General features: G+C 42.9%; 1 protein-coding gene across 2 annotated transcripts in view; it reads right to left on the bottom strand.

Moving 5' to 3' along the window:
• Positions 1-739: 739 nt before the first annotated feature.
• Positions 740-18,869, bottom strand: part of LOC135553926 (trichohyalin-like) — a 40,007-nt gene continuing 21,877 nt past the window's right edge. For both annotated transcript variants that reach the window (XM_064985869.1, XM_064985868.1), the window contains exons 2-7: positions 8,685-8,781; positions 7,804-7,881; positions 7,067-7,260; positions 5,804-6,857; positions 5,548-5,713; positions 740-5,300 (exon numbers count right to left, since the gene is read on the bottom strand). In XM_064985869.1, coding sequence (XP_064841941.1) covers positions 5,568-5,713; positions 5,804-6,857; positions 7,067-7,260; positions 7,804-7,881; positions 8,685-8,781 — 1,569 coding nt within the window. In that variant the 3' untranslated portion in view covers positions 740-5,300; positions 5,548-5,567. The remainder of the gene's footprint in view (positions 5,301-5,547; positions 5,714-5,803; positions 6,858-7,066; positions 7,261-7,803; positions 7,882-8,684; positions 8,782-18,869) is intronic.

The following is an 18,869-nucleotide window of genomic DNA, read 5'->3' on the forward strand; positions in this document are numbered from 1 at the left end:
GCACACATTTGCTATTTTAAAGCAACAGTTTTTGTGACAAAACTATCGGGAGAGTTGAAATGTGATGGAAACACATTGAACTTTAAATTGTTATTCAGTACATGAAAATCTGTCGCCAAATTGGATGGAAACCTAGCTATTGTAACGATGTGCGCTGAGCGTTGGGAAGCAAGTTCAGGGAGTGAATACATATAATAAATAAGTGAACAAAACAAGAAACACGAACAGCGCACCGACATGAAATAGGAACAATGACTACTGGGGAAGACACCAAAGGGAGTGACATGCAGTTGAAGTCGGAAGTTTACATACACTTTGTTGGAGTCATGTTGGAGTCATTAAAACTCGTTATTCGCCTCCCGGGTGGCGCAGTGGTTAATGGCGCTGTGCCATCAGAGACTCTGGGTTCGCGCACAGGCTCTGTCGTAAACGACCGGGGTGGCACAATTGGCCCAGCGTCGTCCGGGTTAGGGAGGGCTTGGTCGGTAGGGATGTCCTTGTCTCATCGCGCACCTATAGAGATTCCTGTGGCGGGACGAGCGCAGTGCTAAACAAGGTTGCCAGGTACATGGTGTTTCCTTCCGGGTTGGATGTGCGCTGTGATAAGAAGCAGTTGGGTTGTGTATCGGAGGACGCATGACTTTCAACCTTCGTCTCTCTACGGGAGTTGTAGCGATGAGACAAGATAGTAGCTACAACAACAATTGGATACCACGAAAAAGGAGTAATAAATAAAAAATATTAAAAAAAAACGTGTTATTCAATCACTCCACAAATGTCTTGTTAACAAACATCAACTTTGTGCCTGACATTTTCCAACAATTGTTTACAGACAGATTATTTCACTTATTGTATTTCTTTATCACAATTGTATCACTGTATCACAATTCCAGTGGTTCAGAAGTTTATATACATTTAGTTGACTGTGCCTTTAAACAGCTTTAAACAGCTTGGAAAAGCTTTAGAAGCTTTTGATTGGCTAATTGACATCATTTGAGTCACTTGGAGGTGTACCTATGGATGTATTTCAAGGCCTACCTTCAAACACAGTGCCTCTTTGCTTGACATCATGAGAAAATCAAAAGAAATCAGCCAAGACCTGCGATTCTTTTTGTAGAACTCCACAAGTCTGATTCATCCTTGGGAGCAATTTCCAAATACCTGAAAGTACCACGTTCATCTGTACAAACAATACTACGCAAGTATAAACACCATGGGACCACACAGCCGTCATACCTCTCAGGAAGGAGATGTGTTCTGTCTCCTAGAGATTAACATACTTTGATGTGAAAAGTGCAAATCAGTCCCAGAAAAAGAACAACGGATCTTGTGAAAATGCTGGAGGAAACAGGTACAAAAGTGTCTATATCCACAGTAAAATGAGTGTTATATCGACATAACCTGAAAGGCCACTCAGCAAGGAAGAAGCCACTGCTCCAAAACCGCCATATCCTTTTGGAGAAATGTCCTCTGGTCTGATGAAACAAAAATAGAACTGTTTGAACTGTAATGACCATCATGTTTGGAGGACAAAGGAGGAGGCTTGCAAGCCGAAGAACAACATCCCAACCGTGAAGCACGGAGGTGGCAGCATCATGTTGTGGGGGTGCTTTGCTGCAGGAGGGACTGGTGCACTGTACAAAATAGATGGCATCATGAGGCAGGAAAATGATGTGGATATATTGAAACAACATCTCAAGACATCAATCAGGAAGTTAAAGCTTGGTCGCAAATGGATCTTCCAAATGGACAATGACCCCAAGCATACTTCCAAAGTTGTTGCAAAATGGCTTAAGGATAACAAAGTCAAGGTATTGGAATGGCCATCACAAAGCCCTGACCTCAACCCGATAGAAAATGTGTGGGTAGAATTGAAAAAGCGTTTGCAAGCAAGGAGGCCTACAAACCTGACTCAGTTACACCCGCTCTGTCAGGAGGAATGGGCTAAAATTCACCCAACTTATTGTGGGAAGCTTGTGGAATGCTACCCAAAAGGTTTGACCCAAGTTAAACCATTTAAAAACAATGCTACCAAATACTAATTGAGTGTATGTAAACTTCTGACCCACTGGGAATGTGATGAAAGAAATAAAAGATTAAATAAATCATTCTCTCTACTATTGTTCTGACATTTCACATTCTTAAAATAAAGTGGTGACCCTAACTGACCTAAAACAGGGAATATTTACTAGGATTAAATGTCAGACATTTTGAAACTGAGTTTAAATGTATTTGGCTAAGGTGTATGTAAACCTCTGACTTCAACTGTATATAGGGCAGGTTATCAAGGACGTGATAGAGTCCAGGTGAGTGTCATAATGCACGTAACGATGATGACAGGTGTGCGCCATAACGAGCAGCCTGGTGACCTAGAGGCCGGAGAGGGAGCACACGTGACAACTATGGATATTGATTACTGCATTGTTGGGCTTGGAGCTTGTAAGATATGCATTTCACTGTACTTGTGCACGTGACATTTAAACATTCTAACTTGAATTCACCTTAGTGGACAACTCAACCAAAATGTAAATCAAAACTAGACGTTGAACTGACGTCTGTGCCCAGTGGGTAGCTTCTCTTACTTCACAACACAAAAAGCAGGATATAAGCTCACAGCCAAGTACACTTTCTCACATATGTTTTTTTATAATCATATCAAAATAGAATTAAGTGGCAATTATCACAACATTCATTTTTTGATAACTCAAAACAAAACAGACAATAACTAATTACAGTTGAAAGAAGGCATTATGGAATATGCCACATTTTTTGTATTTGGCTGGTAGTTTGGTTATTTGAAGTGAGCAAACTATACCAAGGTGACCTGCAGTGGCCCACACACAAGCACTGAGCTTCTTTGCTTGACACATCTAACCCATGAAGATTTTATTATCTGAAACTGTTATCAGGACACTTCTTCTCCTCAAATTGTAGTGTTAGATTGTTCACCAAATAGTTTTACTAAACTTCCCTGTAAAATCCATAGGATACTAAAAAAACAAAGCTTGAACCCTTTTTTTAGGACAACTTACTGTTAATCAATATTAAATGTCAACATTTTGTAGCAAAGGGGTGTTAAAACTAGGATTACTGTCACACTGTATGATTTCTCCACAATCCCTGCTTTATCTGGGTCACGATACTGCGGTCTCTGTCTTGGGCGTGTTTGTGTGTGCTGTCACAAACTGACAGAGAGAGTGCATAGTGCATAATTCTCTGTGTTAAAAATGAAAATGGCGCCTATTTCAGTACCCTTGCTGTGTCTGTCTGCCTTTATTAAATAAAGTAACACAGACTCAGGATACACAAGGTCTGATTCTCTACTGTTCCCTATGCAGACAAGGACTGGTTAGCAATGAGCATTGTGAATAAGGGACTACCTGCCTTATGGATTCATGAGTGTTTGTGATCAAACACATAAATATGATTCTGTTCACATACTTACAATTACTCTAACACTCAAACGGGCATACACACGCTTGAGCACAGACATGCACATACACATGCACATGCACACCAACATTGACACACAAAGTAAAACAACGACACAAAGTCATTACCATAACTTGTCTATCATACAGACAGTGAATGACAGGCAACAGACAACACCTTTTCCCTTTTCAAAGCTTTTCATTGTAGTTACATTGGGCTCAATTCAATCAGATCCATGTTCGCTTTAGCCGGTTGTTTTGGCGATTTAGGGCTGTCAAATCCGTACGTGGCTCCCGGCATTATACCTAAAGTCTCATTAACAGAAATGCTTTGCATCCTTGTTTACAAGTTGGAACACTGAGTTGTAATCTACACCTTGATTAGGATGATAGAAATCCTAATGTTTAATTTGTTTTTAATTTGAGTGTAATTATTTCTATATAGACTACACTTTATTTTCTGACTTTGAGCCAATTTGACGGCTCAAATCCTCCTCTAAAACCGCCAAAACATCCGCTATGCGGCTGTCTGCTATCGTCAGATAATGCTTGATCTAATTGAATCTAGACTATGGCCTGTGTGCACAAAGGCTGACAGCTCAAATTATATTGAGACCGGAAGAGGGGTCAATATTCAACCCCCAAAATGCTTCATATGTAGTAATCCTATTGATAATGAACACAGGAGACCTATGTGATATAAGGAATAAATCATGTTAAAGGCGGACATAAAGGTGTAATGCAACCCCTGTAATAGCACCTTGCGTCTTTAACCACACTCCGAAAGAAGTGCGGAAGCCCCAGCTGAACATGAGAATGCAAACCTGTGCATTAATTGTTGATGGAGTTCCAGTGTTTCAGATCAAATTAAATACAATTAAATATCTTTATAGAAAACGAGATTCGACATTGACGAGATGAGACATGTAATATCTTTGCTGTGTAGTTCTATGGCCCTCCCTTAGTGTGTGAATGGCAAATATAGAGTGGTGTAAGTACAATGTAGGGATACTGCTCGCATCAGTCAAGATGACCAGTCATTCCAACAGTCCTAGCTCATATAAATGTCATCATTTCTTTCCCATTGTCCCTGTAATATCTGCCCGCCATGGTATTTTCCTGGTTCTCTACCAGTGTATCCTTTCTAGTCGGAAAAAGAAAATGTATTCTTCCATGTCGGAACCCAGTGAGCAACATTTTTGAAATATGTACTTTTGAAATATATTTTCAAACAAAAACACGTATTTTCAGCATCTCCTGCTCATAGAAAAATGGGAGATTTGGACGGACATTTAAAAAAAAAAGCTCTCTCTCCTCTCGTTGACAAGCGTGATCTTCTTGGGAGTTATAATGAACCATGTCTCGGAAGAGCATACAAAGAGTTTTTAACCGACTTGATCTCTACGGACCAGAGTGGTTTTACTACGCCGTCATTGAAAAGTCATGAGGGAGGTCCAATAGCACTGTCCAGCAACAGTCCGACATCCTTGTGAACGTTCCAGTGTTCCAATGATATCTCCCAAAGTCCTAATGTTGTTTGAATGTTCTGTTCCAACGTTCCACTGTTATTGATCCGACTGGGGGAACATCTTGTTGTTAAAAAGGAGATCATATTTTGACGGATCAGACAAATGTTGATGGATCACCTCAGCCTTGTATGTATTTACATCCCATTCTTCTTGTCCCATATTTCTTTCTGTCCAAGGGTTGTTTTGGGTTCACTAGACAATCATTAGTACTATTAGGGAATACCTCACGGTCACAGGATGGGCAGGTTACTGACACATGAATATAAACTCAGAAGAAATGAATTAACTGCTCGATGTCGCCACCTGGATTGTCCAGAACAAAGACCGAGCGCCTCACTCCCTGGATGAGAAGGAGAAACAGATATATATTTTTAAATGGTTACATTCTAGACCAGGCTCGTAGTTTTTGTATATGAATATACACTTTTCTTTGGAAAGTATTTGAAAGGATTAGGAAAGGATTTGAAAACTGTGTGTAAATACTTTCCCCAAAAAAGTATTTTAAAGTGTTGGTATTTGAAAGTACTTGGAAAGTATTTGAATGGGTTCGGAAGTATTTATTTTAGAACGGATAGAAACTCTCTTACCTGCAGAGAGATTGTAGGTTCTACATTAGCATTGCTCTCATTGCAGCCTTGCTGATGCGCTTGCGGTTGTTCTTCCTCATTCTCTTCCTAGGTGGGCCAGGCCGAGCAGGTGGCCGGGGACCAGCCAGGTCTGAGGGCGCTCGCGTTGAAGTGGTCGACACTGTGTCTGGGAGAACAAGAATGCAGTTTGGAATACAATTTAAACTGAGAAACATAAGTCCAAAAGACATGCTAGCTCACAATGTTCTCTGCCTACCTGTTCTTTGTGTGGCGGATTGAGTTTGATGATGTTTATGATTAGGCCGAGGGTACTTCTGCTCCTCTTCTTCTTGCTGTTGTTTCTGTTGCTCCCGTCTCAGGTGCAGTCTCACCTTCTCATCGTCCAGTCTCCTGTGGAGTAACAACAGCTCCTTCCTCTCCTCCTCCAGCTTCTCCTGTTCCAGTTGGAGAGCGTGCTGGAGCCTCCTCTCTGAATCGGGGGTCTCATTGTCTTTACGTCTTTGATCGGCTTCCTCAAGGGGAGGGAATCTGCTCTCGGGCCTCTGATTGGTTTCCTCCGTAGGATAGAATCGCTGTTCCATTCTTTGATTGGCTCTCTCTCTGCTTTTGGTTTCTTCTGAGGAGGAGTTGGTCCCATGTCGCTGTTGCTTTGATGTGTTGGTGCGTAGCGAGGGACTCTGTGTTTCTGTGGGTTGTCTATGTGTCTCCTGGTCTCCCTCCTCACTGAGACTCAGACTTCCCTGCTGCCTATCTCCCCTACTGACATTACCCTCAGTAATGTTAAATAGTGTGTCTCCTCGTGTCTCGACCCCGTCTCTCTTCTCGTGGTCAAGTTGTACCATGTCGATGTCCATTGCGGTTGTAGTGCCGTTGACACTACTACTGTCGTTCCCCTCCTCCATGTCATCGTGATGTCGACGTTCGGTCCACTCCTTAGCTCCCAGCTGGCTGGTGGCGTTAAGTACCCACTGAGGATCCATCTTGTCATGGTCTAGCCCATAGCCCCCTTTCCCCGCCCCTGCGTCTGAGGAGGTGTCCTTGGGGTTCCAGTGCTGGTCCAGCAGGTCTTCCAGCTGGATCCTCTGGTTGTGCTTCAGCTCATCTCTGCGGTGCAGCTCCTCCTTGGATCTGGCCTTGGCTGGATGCCCCTCTCCTTTGTTGTCTTTCTGCTGTCTGCGGGGCGTGGATTTCTTCTTGGGGACGGCCGGGGGGCGAGGGGCAGGCTGGCAGCGACACTCCACATGGTCGTGGACCGAGACGACGGCCTTGGAGTAGTTGGGACGCTTCTCCACGTACTGGATCTTCATCACCTAGTGAGGAGGTGGTGGAGGAGATTAGCTCCGCGGAAGTGCAGAATTCAAAATGACTAAACCGCTTAAAAAAAAAAAAAAATGTAATGACTAACCTTTTATTTGACCAGGTAGGCCTAAGTTAGCTGTGAACATTCTCTACAGAAACAACCTGGGCAAAAGTTTCAGGGTAGGGGACATGGGTTGAGATGGGGGTGGTGTATATGTACCTGTAGGTGCCTGGTGTGCGTCAGCACGGGGACACACTGCAGGCTCTTGGTGTTGCAGCAGCCAGAGCATCGCTGTACCTCTACACAGGGAGGCCACAACATGAAGTTGGCGTTGCTGCGGTCCAACATGGCACGGGTCACCTCCATCACCTCTGTCCTCACCTTACATAGCGCCTGCTGAGCTGGCTGGGCGTCTGAGACAATAAAGACAAACAGACCATATAACTTAAAGGTTTCATAAGATGGGACAGTGTACGTTAATCAACATATCAGACACATAATTGTAAATGTGCTGGAGTTAGCCTCAGGCTTAATGTTAAAAGCATACCCTCTACACTGCTCAGTGCCTACAAAATGGCCAGCACATAGGCCTCAAAATGTATAAAACATTTAGTTTACACTAATTATACTTACACTGTTTATATTACTTATGCTGTTTAAAGAAATCACATGCTATTGAAACATTGAAACAGTGTATGCATGAGTCTCCATACTGTACTTGCTGCAGCTGAACTATTTGGAGTGTAACTTGGAGTTGCATGTCGTATTAGTGTTTGTTCAGCAAATAACTAATGAATCGGTGACATACTTTAGATGTTTCTTTGCTAAAACATGCATTGCGCAACTCAGTTTGGATTAGATACAGCTGTCCAAAACCACCCAAGTCAACATGAGTGACGGAAATATGTGGAATTATAGCCTAGTGTCAGAGAAATATGAGGAAGGTGCAAACTCACCCAGACTCCTTGGTAGTCGGTTGCTAGTGTTGTTGGAGTGTTGTCCACTGGGCAAAAAATCTTCTGAAATATCCTCATCTGAGAAAAAAAACAATACACTCCAATATTAGTTTACAGATCGAATCAACTCATTACTTCAATTGTTTATTGTTATGACTTTTACTCTGTGTGTGTGCATGTGTGCGTGTGTGTGCTCGCACACGTCTGTGTAGGGTGCATGTGTGTGTTTATGAGAGAGTTTGAAGCATTGTTTATGTTTAACTTCCCTGTAATATATGTCTGTGTGGGAATTTGTTTCTGTCATAACCTCATGTTTGGATGTTTTTGTACCTTGAGACGTTGAATACTTCACTCTTTGTTTCTCTTATCTCGTTGAGTTTGTATATACTGTTTACTGTGTGTGATGTTCGCTATTCAATGATGGGAATAAAATCCGGGCAATATGTGTATCTATTTAAGAAGTCTTTCTGCCCTCTGTGCCCCTGTGGGTCTGACGGTTTGTCTGTTAGTCAGTCTGAGATTCTGTTTGTAGTATTTTACTGTGTGTGACTTTCGCATGTCCCTGTTGGGAATGAAATCTGGGCATCATGTGACAACGTTTTCATTATTTTTCCCTCAGTCTCTGTTGGTCGGGTTAGTTAGTCTGAGAGAGCCTCCATCTCTTGGCGTGACCAGTGTGTCTGGTCGGCTTGTGGTCCTGTACGGCTCAGTTGATAGAGTATTAGGCTTCGGAAACCAGGATGTGGGTTTGAATCCCGGGGCAACCCATACGTTAAAATATATGCACCTATGACAGTAGGTCTCTTTTTGAAAACAAATTCTGCTAAATGGCATAGGCATGTTGATGAGTATCAGTATAGTACAACTTTAGAGATATTTACCTACGGAGTCACTGAGCAGCAGCAGCTGCAGGTCCTCTATGGAAGAGATAGGGTTGCTCCTAACCAGCTCCACCAAACTTGGAGGGAGAGGATCCCCCTGAGAGAAAGAGATAAGACAGGAATAAAACTAGATTCTCCCAAATCCGGTATTGTCTCAGCTTCCCAATTTATTCTGTGTAGATACGGAAGCAAAGGTACAACAGCAGTGGTACATGTAAGCTCCCAAGTGGCGCAGCAGTCTAAAGCACTGCATCTAAAGTGCTAAAGGCAGTGCTAAAGGCATCACTACAGACACCCTGGTTTGAATAATATAGGCTGTATCACAACCGGCCGTGATTGGGAGTACCATTGTCGTCCGGGTTTGGCCGGTGTAGGCTGTCATTGTAAATAAGAATTTGTTCTTAACTGACTTTTTTTAATTTAAATTTTACTAGGCAAGTCAGTTAAGAACAAATTCTTATTTTCAATGACAGCCTAGGAACAGTGGGCCTGTTCAGTGGCAGAACGACAGATTTGTACCTTGTCAGCTCAGGGATTCGAACTTGCAACCTTTCGGTTACTAGTCCAACACTCTAACCACTAGGCCACCCTGCCTCGTTAAATAAGTACTCTTTTTATTTCTACATTTTTTTAAAGTAAAAATACTTTAAAATACAACTTAAGTAATTTGTGGGGGTATCTGTATTTTACTTTACTATTTCTGAAATGATTTACTTTTACTTCACTACATTCCTAAAGAAAATAATGTGCTTTTTACTCCATACATTTTCTCTGGGTAGGGGGTAACCCGACTTACCCCTCCCTAATCATAAATGAAACAAGAGGATGAAGGAAATGGCTGCTTGGATTCACAATGTCCACTAAGAGGGGGTGAATGACTATTGGCCTTGTGTCACCTCATCTGCTAATACTTAGGGGTCACAGGAGTCAGGAAGGGTTCAGGAAGTAGTGGGGGATGGAGTGATTGAGAGGAGGAGGAGGAGAGGTGGATCAGAACAGAGAGATGGATATCAGGGGGAATAATGGAGGGGTGGATGAAGAAAGGAGAAGAAGTTGCATCGATGGAGATATTAACTCTTGCTAGCTGGGTCTACCACTGTTTGACCTATTGGGTTTGAATCCTGGGTCTCCTGCACACCACGAAATGGGTTAGCCTGTTGAGCTAATGTCTAGGTATTAATTCAGGGAGCTAACACAAGCCGAACGACCTCTGTCTGTTGCATTAATTCATTCAGTTTCTTGTGAGAATAAGCCGAAGCCCTTTGGGGAGCGCTTTGAGGAGGAAGAAGCCATCCGTGAACGGCATTCACACACTATTCATGTACATACCATTGACTTTTCCCCATTGTTGTTAGGCACTGTACAAAGTCAAGTCATACAAAAGGAAAATGCCATGAGTTAAATTAACATCTCTATTTATGTAGTGATGCCCCTGAGGAGCCATCCCAGTGATTTCCTCTCCTTGGCCCCAGTCTAAGGCTGAGGCCCTAAAAGCACCTACTTCCTTAATGTACGACTTTTGACCAGAGCCATATGGGCCCTGGTCAAAAGTAGTGCCCTCGAAAGTGAATAGGGTGGCATTTGGGGCGCATTCAAATTGTGCTGGCTGCACACTATGGTCTGGGCCTTTGTTCATAGGGTGGCCACTGCCATGGCGATTTGTGTCTGAGCAGGAAAAATGAAATAAACACTTTATCCCGTGCAACTGCTAAACAAACCTGACGTAAACAGAAAATCATAACATTTACCCTATAATACCATAGGAGTCACTCTGGTCCTAATCTGGTGAAATCTAAATCAAAACTCTAAATCACACACACACACACACACACACACACAAATAAGCATCTGACTGAGTCACATGTGGAAGTTCTGGAACAGTCAGTGTCTTCTAAAATCTACGGTCATTCTGCTGATCACACAGGCTGAGACAGGCACTTATTTTAGAGCGTTCATAAGTAGATCTGCATCTCTCTGAACAGAGACAGGCCCAGGTTGCATCTCAACTTGTATCATACATACTGTAGTGCACTAATTTTGACCAGACCCCTATCGGACTTAAGTAGTGCACGAAACAGTAAATACAGTGCCATCTGGGAAAAGCCCTAGTGATGTTTCATGGGAAGTGGGTTGAGCTGAGGAATGCCAGGTACAGGCTATAGGAGTAGAGAGGTAAGGAGTAATGATACATAATTATGGGTCTAGTTTTTCTGCCTGCCAGCATGCAAGTGTATATACACACACACACATACAAATGCACAAATGCACAAACGCATGCACACACACACGGGTGAACATGTGCACACTGCACATTCTCCCATGCAATCCCTAAAACCATGCCTATGAGCACATGGTTTATGCATATGTTTATAGGAACACACACAAACATATTCAGACATTACATTATACAGCTAGACTCCATTCTGTGGGATATATATACATGACTGAGCGGTTTCCTTTCTCTCCGGCAAGTGAGTTAGCACGCATGAATCTATTTCATTTCCGGGACACACTTGTGGACTTGTTTACGTGCTGCTATGCGGTTAGTTGTTTTTACTTTTTAATTCTTGTTTAATACTTTTTTTTTTCCCTCGCTGGACTTTTTTCAATCAACTTTTTCACCCCGGATGCTTTATCTGGACATGGTTCTATACGACCTCCACTAGCCAAAGCTAAGTAGTAACATTAACATTATGCCTTCTAATTGTAGTCGCTGTGTTCATAATATACAGGAGAACTATCGCCTTATGGTGAGGATAGCTGTGCTGCAAGCCCAGCTTCAGACACAAATCGTAAGGCAAGGGTAATTTCAGTGTAGGAAAGGATGAAACAGCATCTGTGCCACCAGTAAGAACAGATAGTAACGTTAGTATAAATCCCCTCGCATAGTCCCTGCAGCTGGACAATTATCTCATGACTTCTGGAGGGAAATGCTGTAGGAATGCTCAACCGGTGTCGCTCATTCAGCCGACAGAAACTTTCAACTGGTCCTCCCTATTAAACAACGAGTCGGAGTCATAGGCCGAGCCTTCTCTGGTCTCTCCTCCACCTGTTACAGGGTCTGAGACGCCAAAGCATCCAACCATTTAGCTCTGACAAATTGAAAACCCTAGTCATTGGAGACTCCATTATAACCCGCAGTATTAGATATAAAAAGCATCATCCAACTATCATACACTGTTTACCAGGGGGCAGGGCTACCAACGTTAAGGCTAATCTGAAGATTGGTGCTGGCTAAGGCTAAAACTGGTGAGTGTAGAGAGTATAGGGATATTGTTATTCACATCGGCACCAACGATGTTAGGATGAAACAGTCAGAGGTCACCAAGCGCAACATAGTTTCAGCGTGTAAATCAGATAGAAAGATGTGTTGGCATCGAGTAATTGTCTCAGGCCCTCTCCCAGTTAGGGGGAGTGATGCGCTCTACAGCAGTCTCACAACTCAATCGCTGGTTGAAAACTGTTTTCTGCCCCTCCCAAAATATAGAATTTGTAGATAATTGGCCCTCTTTCTGGGACTCACCCACAAACAGGACCAAGCCTGGCCTGCTGAGGAGTGACGGACAACATCCTAGCTGGAGGGGTGCTCTCATCTTATCTATGAACATAGGAAGGGCTCTAACTCCTCAAGCTCCACAATGAGAGAGTGCAGGTCAGGCTGTTAGCCAGCCTGCCAGCTTAGTGGAGTCTGCCAATAGCACAGTCAGTGTAGTCAGCTCAGCTATCCCCATTGAGACTGTGTCTGTGCCTCAATCTAGGATGGGCAAAACTAAACATGGCGGTGTTCGCTCTAGCAATCTCACTGGAACAAAGACCTCCTCCATTCCTCTCATTATTGAAAGAGATAGGGCTACTTAATGTTAGATCCCTCACTTCCAAGGCAGTTATAGTCAATGAACTAATCACTGATCATAATCTTGATGTGATTGGCCTGACTGAAACATGGCTTAAGACTGATGAATTTACTGTGTTAAATGAGGCCTCTAATCCTGGTTACACTAGTGACCATATCCCCTGCGCATCCTTCAAATGCTGAGGTGTTGCTAACATTTACGATAGTAAATTTCAATTTACAAAAACAAAATTACAGCATTTTTGTCTTTTGAGCTTCTAGTCATGAAATCTTTGCAGCCTACTCAATCACTTTTTATAGCTACTGTTTCCAGGGCTCCTGAGCCATATACAGAGTTCCTCACTGAGTTCCCTGAATTCCTATCGGACCTTGTAGTCATGGCAGATAACATTTACATTTTTGGTGACTTTAATATTCACGTGGAAATGTCCACAGACCCACTCCAAAATGCTTTGGTTTTGTCCAACATGTCTAGAGACCTACTCACTGCCACAGTTATACTCTGGACCTAGTTTTGTCCCGTGGAATAAATATTGTGGATCTTAATGTTGTTCCTCGTAATCCTGGGCTATCAGACCACCATTTTATTACGTTTGCAATCGCAAGAAATATTCTGCTCAGACCCCAGCCAAGGATCATCAAAAGCCGTGCTATAAATTCTCAGACAACCTAAAGATTCCTAGATGCCCTTCCAGACTCCCTCCACCTACCCAAGGAGTACAAAAATCGGTTAACCACCTGACTGAGGAACTCAATTTAACCTTGCGTAATACCCTAGATGCAGTCGCACTCCTAAAAACAAAACACATTTGTCATAAGAAACTAGCTCCCTGGTATACAGAAAATACCCTAGCCCTGAAGCTAGCTTCCAGAAAATTGTAAGGGAAATGGCGCTACAACAAACTGGAAGTCTTCTGATAGCTTGGAAAGAGAGTACCGTGCAGTATCAAAAAAAGAGCCTTCACTGCTGCTCAATCATCCTATTTTTCCAACTTAATTGAGGAGAATAATAATAATCCAAAATGTATTTTTGATACTGTTGCAAAGCTAACTAAAAAGCAGCATTCCCCAAGAGAGGATGGCTTTCACTTCAGCAGTGATTAAATTCATGAACTTCTTTGACAAAAATATCATGATCATTAGAAAGCAAATTACGGACTCTTCTTTAAATTTGCGTATTTCTCCAACGCTCAGTTGTCCTGAGTCTGCACAACACTGCCAGGACCTAGGAACAAGACACTCAAGTTTTTTAATATTATATCTCTTGACACATTGATGAAAATAGTCATGGCCTCAAATCCTGCATACTGGACCCTATTCCAACTAAACTACTGAAAGAGATGCTTCCTGTGCTTGGCCCTCCTATGTTGAACATAATAAACGCCTCCCTATCAGATGTGTACCAAACTCACTAAAAGTGGCAGTAATAAAGCCTCTCTTGAAAAAGCCAAATCTTGACCAAGAAAATATAAAAACCTATTGGCCTATATCAAATCTCCCATTCCTCTCAATTTTTTTTGAAAAAGCTGTTGTGCAGCAAGTCACTGCCTTCCTGAAGACAAACAATGTTTACGGAATGCTTCAGTCTGGTTTTAGATCCCATCATAGCACTGAGATTGCATTCGTGAAGGTGGTAAATTACCTTTTAATGGTGTCAGATCAAGGTTCTGCATCTGTCCTCATGCTCCTAGACCTTAGTGCTGCTTTTGATACCATTGATCACCACATTGTTTTGGAGAGACTGGAAACCCAAATGGGTCAACATGGACAAGTTCTGGCTTGGTTTAGATCTTATCTGTCGGAAAGATATCAGTTTGTCTCTTTGGATGGTTTGTCCTCTGACAAATCAACTGTAAATGTTGGTGTTCCTCAAGGTTTTGTTTTAGGACCACTATTGTTTTCACTATATATTTTACCTCCTGGTGAAGTCATTCGGAAACATAATGTTAACATTCACTGCTATGCAGACAATACACAGCTGTACATTTTGATGAAACATGGTGGAGCCCCAAAATTGCCCTCCCTGGAAGCCTGTGTTTCAGACATAAGGAAGTGGATGGCGGCAAATTACTTTTAAACTCGGACAAAACAGAGATGCTAGTTCTAAGTCCCAAGAAACAAAGAGATCTTCTGTTGGATCTGACAATTAATAATATTACCGGGGCTGAGTCTCAAATGAAACGGTGAAGGACCTTGGCGTTACTCTGGACGCTGATCTCTCTTTTGACGAACATATCAAGACATATCTGAACATATCCATCTACGTAACATTGCAAAAATCTGAAACTATCTGTCCAAAAATTATGCTGAAAAATTCATCCATGCTTTTGTCACTTCTAGATTAGACTACTGCAATGCTCTACTTTCCAGCTACATGGATGAAGCACTAAATAACCTTCAGTTCGTGCTTAACACGGCTGCTAGAATCTTAACTAGAATCCAAAAATGTGATTATATTACTCCAGTGCTAGTCGCTCTACACTGGCTTCCTGTTAAGGCTCGGGCTGATTTCAAGATTTTACTGCTAAACTACAAAGCATTACATGATCTAGCTCCTACCTATCTTTCCGATTTGGTCCTGCGATACATACCTACATGTACGCTGCAGTCACAAGATGCAGACCTCCTTACTGTCCCTAGAATTTCTGAGCAAGAGGATAAATAACAATATGGGGATGAGGTAATTGGGTGTGCTATTTACAGATTGGCTGTGTACAGGTACAAGCTGCTCTGACAGCTGATGCTTAAAGTTAGAGGGAGATATAAGACTCCAGTTTCAGTGATTTTTGCAATTCGTTCCAGTCATTGGCAGCAGGAAACTGTAAGGAAAGGCGGCCAAAGGAAGTGTTGGCTTTGGGGATGACCAGTGAAATATACCTGCTGGAACGGGTGGGTGTTGCTATAGTGACCATTGAGCTGAGATAGGGTGGGGCTTTACCTAGCAAAGACTTATAGATGACCTGGAGCCAGTGGGTTTGGCGACGAATATGTAATGAGAGCCAGCCAACGAAAGCACACTGGTCGCAGTGGTGGATAGTAACCCATTTGAGTGGTGGATGGTAACCCACTCAACTCACTTGAGTGTCCGGGTCGACGCCCCCCTCAAATTTGTGCCGTGGGGGAGATCTTTGTGGATTATACTATCCCTTGTCTCAGGGTAGTAAGTTGGTGGTTTGAAGATATCCCTCTAGTGGTGTGGGGTGTGGCGGCTGTGCTTTGGCAAAGTGGGTGGGGTTATATCCTGTCTGGTTGGCCCTGTCCGGGTGTATTTTCGGACGGGGCCACAGTGTCTCCCGAGCCCTCCTGTCTCAGCCTCCAGTATTTATGCTGCAATAGTTTGTGTTGGGTGGCTAAGATCAGTCTGTTATACCTGGAGTATTTCTCCTGTCTTATCCGGTGTCCTGTGTGAATTTAAGTATGTTCCCTCTTTCTCTCTTCTCTCAGAGGACAGTGCCTCAGGACTACCTGGCCTGATGACTCCTTGCTGTCCACAGTCCACCTGCTGCTGCTCCTGTTTCAACTGTTCTGCCTGCGACTATGGAACCCTGACCTGTTCACCGGACTTGCTACTATGTCCCAGGCCTGCTGTTTTCGACTCTCTCTCAACCGCACCTGCTGTCTCTAACTCTGAATGATCGGTTATGAAAAGCCAACAGACATTTACTCCTGAGGTGCTGACCTGTTGCACCCTCTACAACCACTGTGAGTATTATTATTTGACCCTGCTGTACTGTTATAATCTCCACCCGGCACAGCCAGAAGAGGACTGGCCACCCCTCAGAGCCTGGTTCCTCTCTAAGTTTCTTCCTAGGTTCCTACCTTTCTAGGGAGTTTTTCCTAGCAACCGTGCTTCTACATCTGCATTGCTTGCTGTTTGGGGTTTTAGCCTGGGTTTCTGTATATCACTTTGTGACATTGGCTGATGTAAAAAGGGCTTCAAAAATACATTTGATTGATATAGATGATGGTATACCTCAAAGACACCTCATATGATAACGAGCTATAGGCATGTACTCTAATACACTACTGGATGGGAGGATGTATAGATGACAGAGAACTACTTCAACTCTACGTAACAATACCTTCTAATCAATCCTTACTGACACCTCCAACAACCTGTCCTCTGGGCAATTCATATGATTTGGGATGTTTTTTTGCGTCCCTCCCATGCTGCCTCCAAAAGCCTAGTCTTTGACATGACAAATGTGGTGGACACCACACACCACTGGCAGCTCTGGGAAAAAGACACACTAGAGGAAGTCATAGATCTGATAGCATGAAAGCAACTGAATTGCATTCAAGGAAACCCAGCAAAGGAGGGGTGCGCCGAATTTCACCCTGTTTAAACATTAATTTCCCATAACTGAAGACTGTGTGTGTATATTGTCATAGTCAGAGCTTCGTTTCACTACAGTCCCTTCCCACAGCCACTACTACCAATTCCTGTGAATGTCCCAAAGATGGTCCAATGTAGCTCAGCTGGTAGAGTATAGTGCTTGCAATGCCAGGATAGTCGGTTAAATTCTTGGGACCAGTAGTATGTCAAATGTATGCACGCATGACTGTAAGTTGTTTTGGATAAAGGTGTCCACAAAATGGCATATATATATACTGGGTGTTCAAAACATTAAGAACACCTTCCTAACATTGAGTTGCACCCCCCACCCCCTCCCGTCTTTTGCTCTCGGAACAGCCTCAATTTGGTGGGACATGGACTCTACAATGTGTTGAAAGCGTTCCACGGGGATAATGGCCCATGTTGACTCCAATGCTTCCCACTGTTGTGAAGTTGGCTGGATGTCCTTGGGTGGGGGACCATTATTGATACACACTCTAAACTTGTGAAAAACCCAGCAGAGTTGCAGTTCTTGACACAAACCAGTGCTCCTGGCACCTACTAACATACCCTGTTCAAAGGCACTTAAATATTTTGTATTGTCCATTCACCCTCTGAATGGCACATATATACAATCCAGGTCTCAATTGTCTCAAGGCTTAAAAATCCTCCTTTAACCTGTTTCCTCCCCTTCATCGACACTGATTGAAATCGATTTAACAAAGTGACATCAATAAGGGATTATAGCTTTCACCTGGATTCGCCTGGTCAGTCTATGTCATGGAAAGAGCAGGTGTCCTTAGTGTTTTGTACACTCAGTATATATTATTATATTAAAGTTAAGGCCTCTTTGGCCTCTTCTCAAGCCTATCAAAATGAGACCCTCATACTTTAATTATATCGCCTCTCTTAAAGATAACCATAAGGGGACAGGACTCACCATGGTATAATTCACCATGCACTTGACATGTGTCATATGCAGGATGTATCCTGGGAAAGGAACTTTTAGGATACTTGTTGTGTATGCTACGATACAAAGTACATAGAATCGACTCTAGCAGTCGAGACGAAGCCCCTCTCTCCCTGAGTTAAAAAATGTTTTCCTATTCTTTTTAATGACTCAAGACAATAGTCAGCCATAGCATGATTAGAATGATTTATAGTTGTGTTGCTATGACAAGCGCTCATCCTATTGCTAGCCTGTCGAATATCCCGTGGACACACACACACAAACACACACAATTGGTCTTGCTTAGCTCCCAGGCATGCTTCAGGATGGGTCTGGTGAGATTTTACATGGCCTCCACCTTCCACTCATATGATGTTTATCGACAGGTTTATGAGTTTAGACATCTGGAGAGGGGCCCATGTTGATCATGAGCATGTGGACAAGCGTTGGGGAGTTATGGGGCCCAACGAATGAGTGCATCATCAGAGCATGTGCCCCAAGCGTACCACAGAAAATGCAGGTTAATGGAGAAAGATTGTTATTTTCACTTTGGGATTCTTGACGATAAAGAAGTTTATGTTCTGTAGATGGGTCTGCCATGTGCTGTAACTGTTCTATGGTTACCTTGCCAAGCAGGGCCCAATCGGATGTCCTCGCCACGAGGCCCTCACAGCCTGAAGTGAAACTCAGGACCGTTTCAAAATATATTTTATATAGAAGCATTAAAGCCATGAGATGAGCTGGCATAAGGTGTGGTTTAGATGATGAGCAGTTTAACTTACAAGACGCAGCTTAATTGTTATATACTTCATAATTACTCAATAATTACAAGTGCACATCAATAATAATTACAAGTGCACATGTATGGCCACAGCCATACACTAAGTGGAGGGGTGAGGGGCCTGGTTCACATTTATTTTGTACAAAACAATATTGAATGAATGTAACACTTTTTTTTCTTTTTTTTCACACCTTTTGTTTAGAGAGCACACAAGCCCCAGTACAAACGTTGTTAAAATACAATGATCCTGAAATTCAACAATGGTC

Source organism: Oncorhynchus masou, chromosome 14 (assembly GCF_036934945.1).
Source record: "Oncorhynchus masou masou isolate Uvic2021 chromosome 14, UVic_Omas_1.1, whole genome shotgun sequence".
Classification (NCBI taxonomy): domain Eukaryota; kingdom Metazoa; phylum Chordata; class Actinopteri; order Salmoniformes; family Salmonidae; genus Oncorhynchus; species Oncorhynchus masou.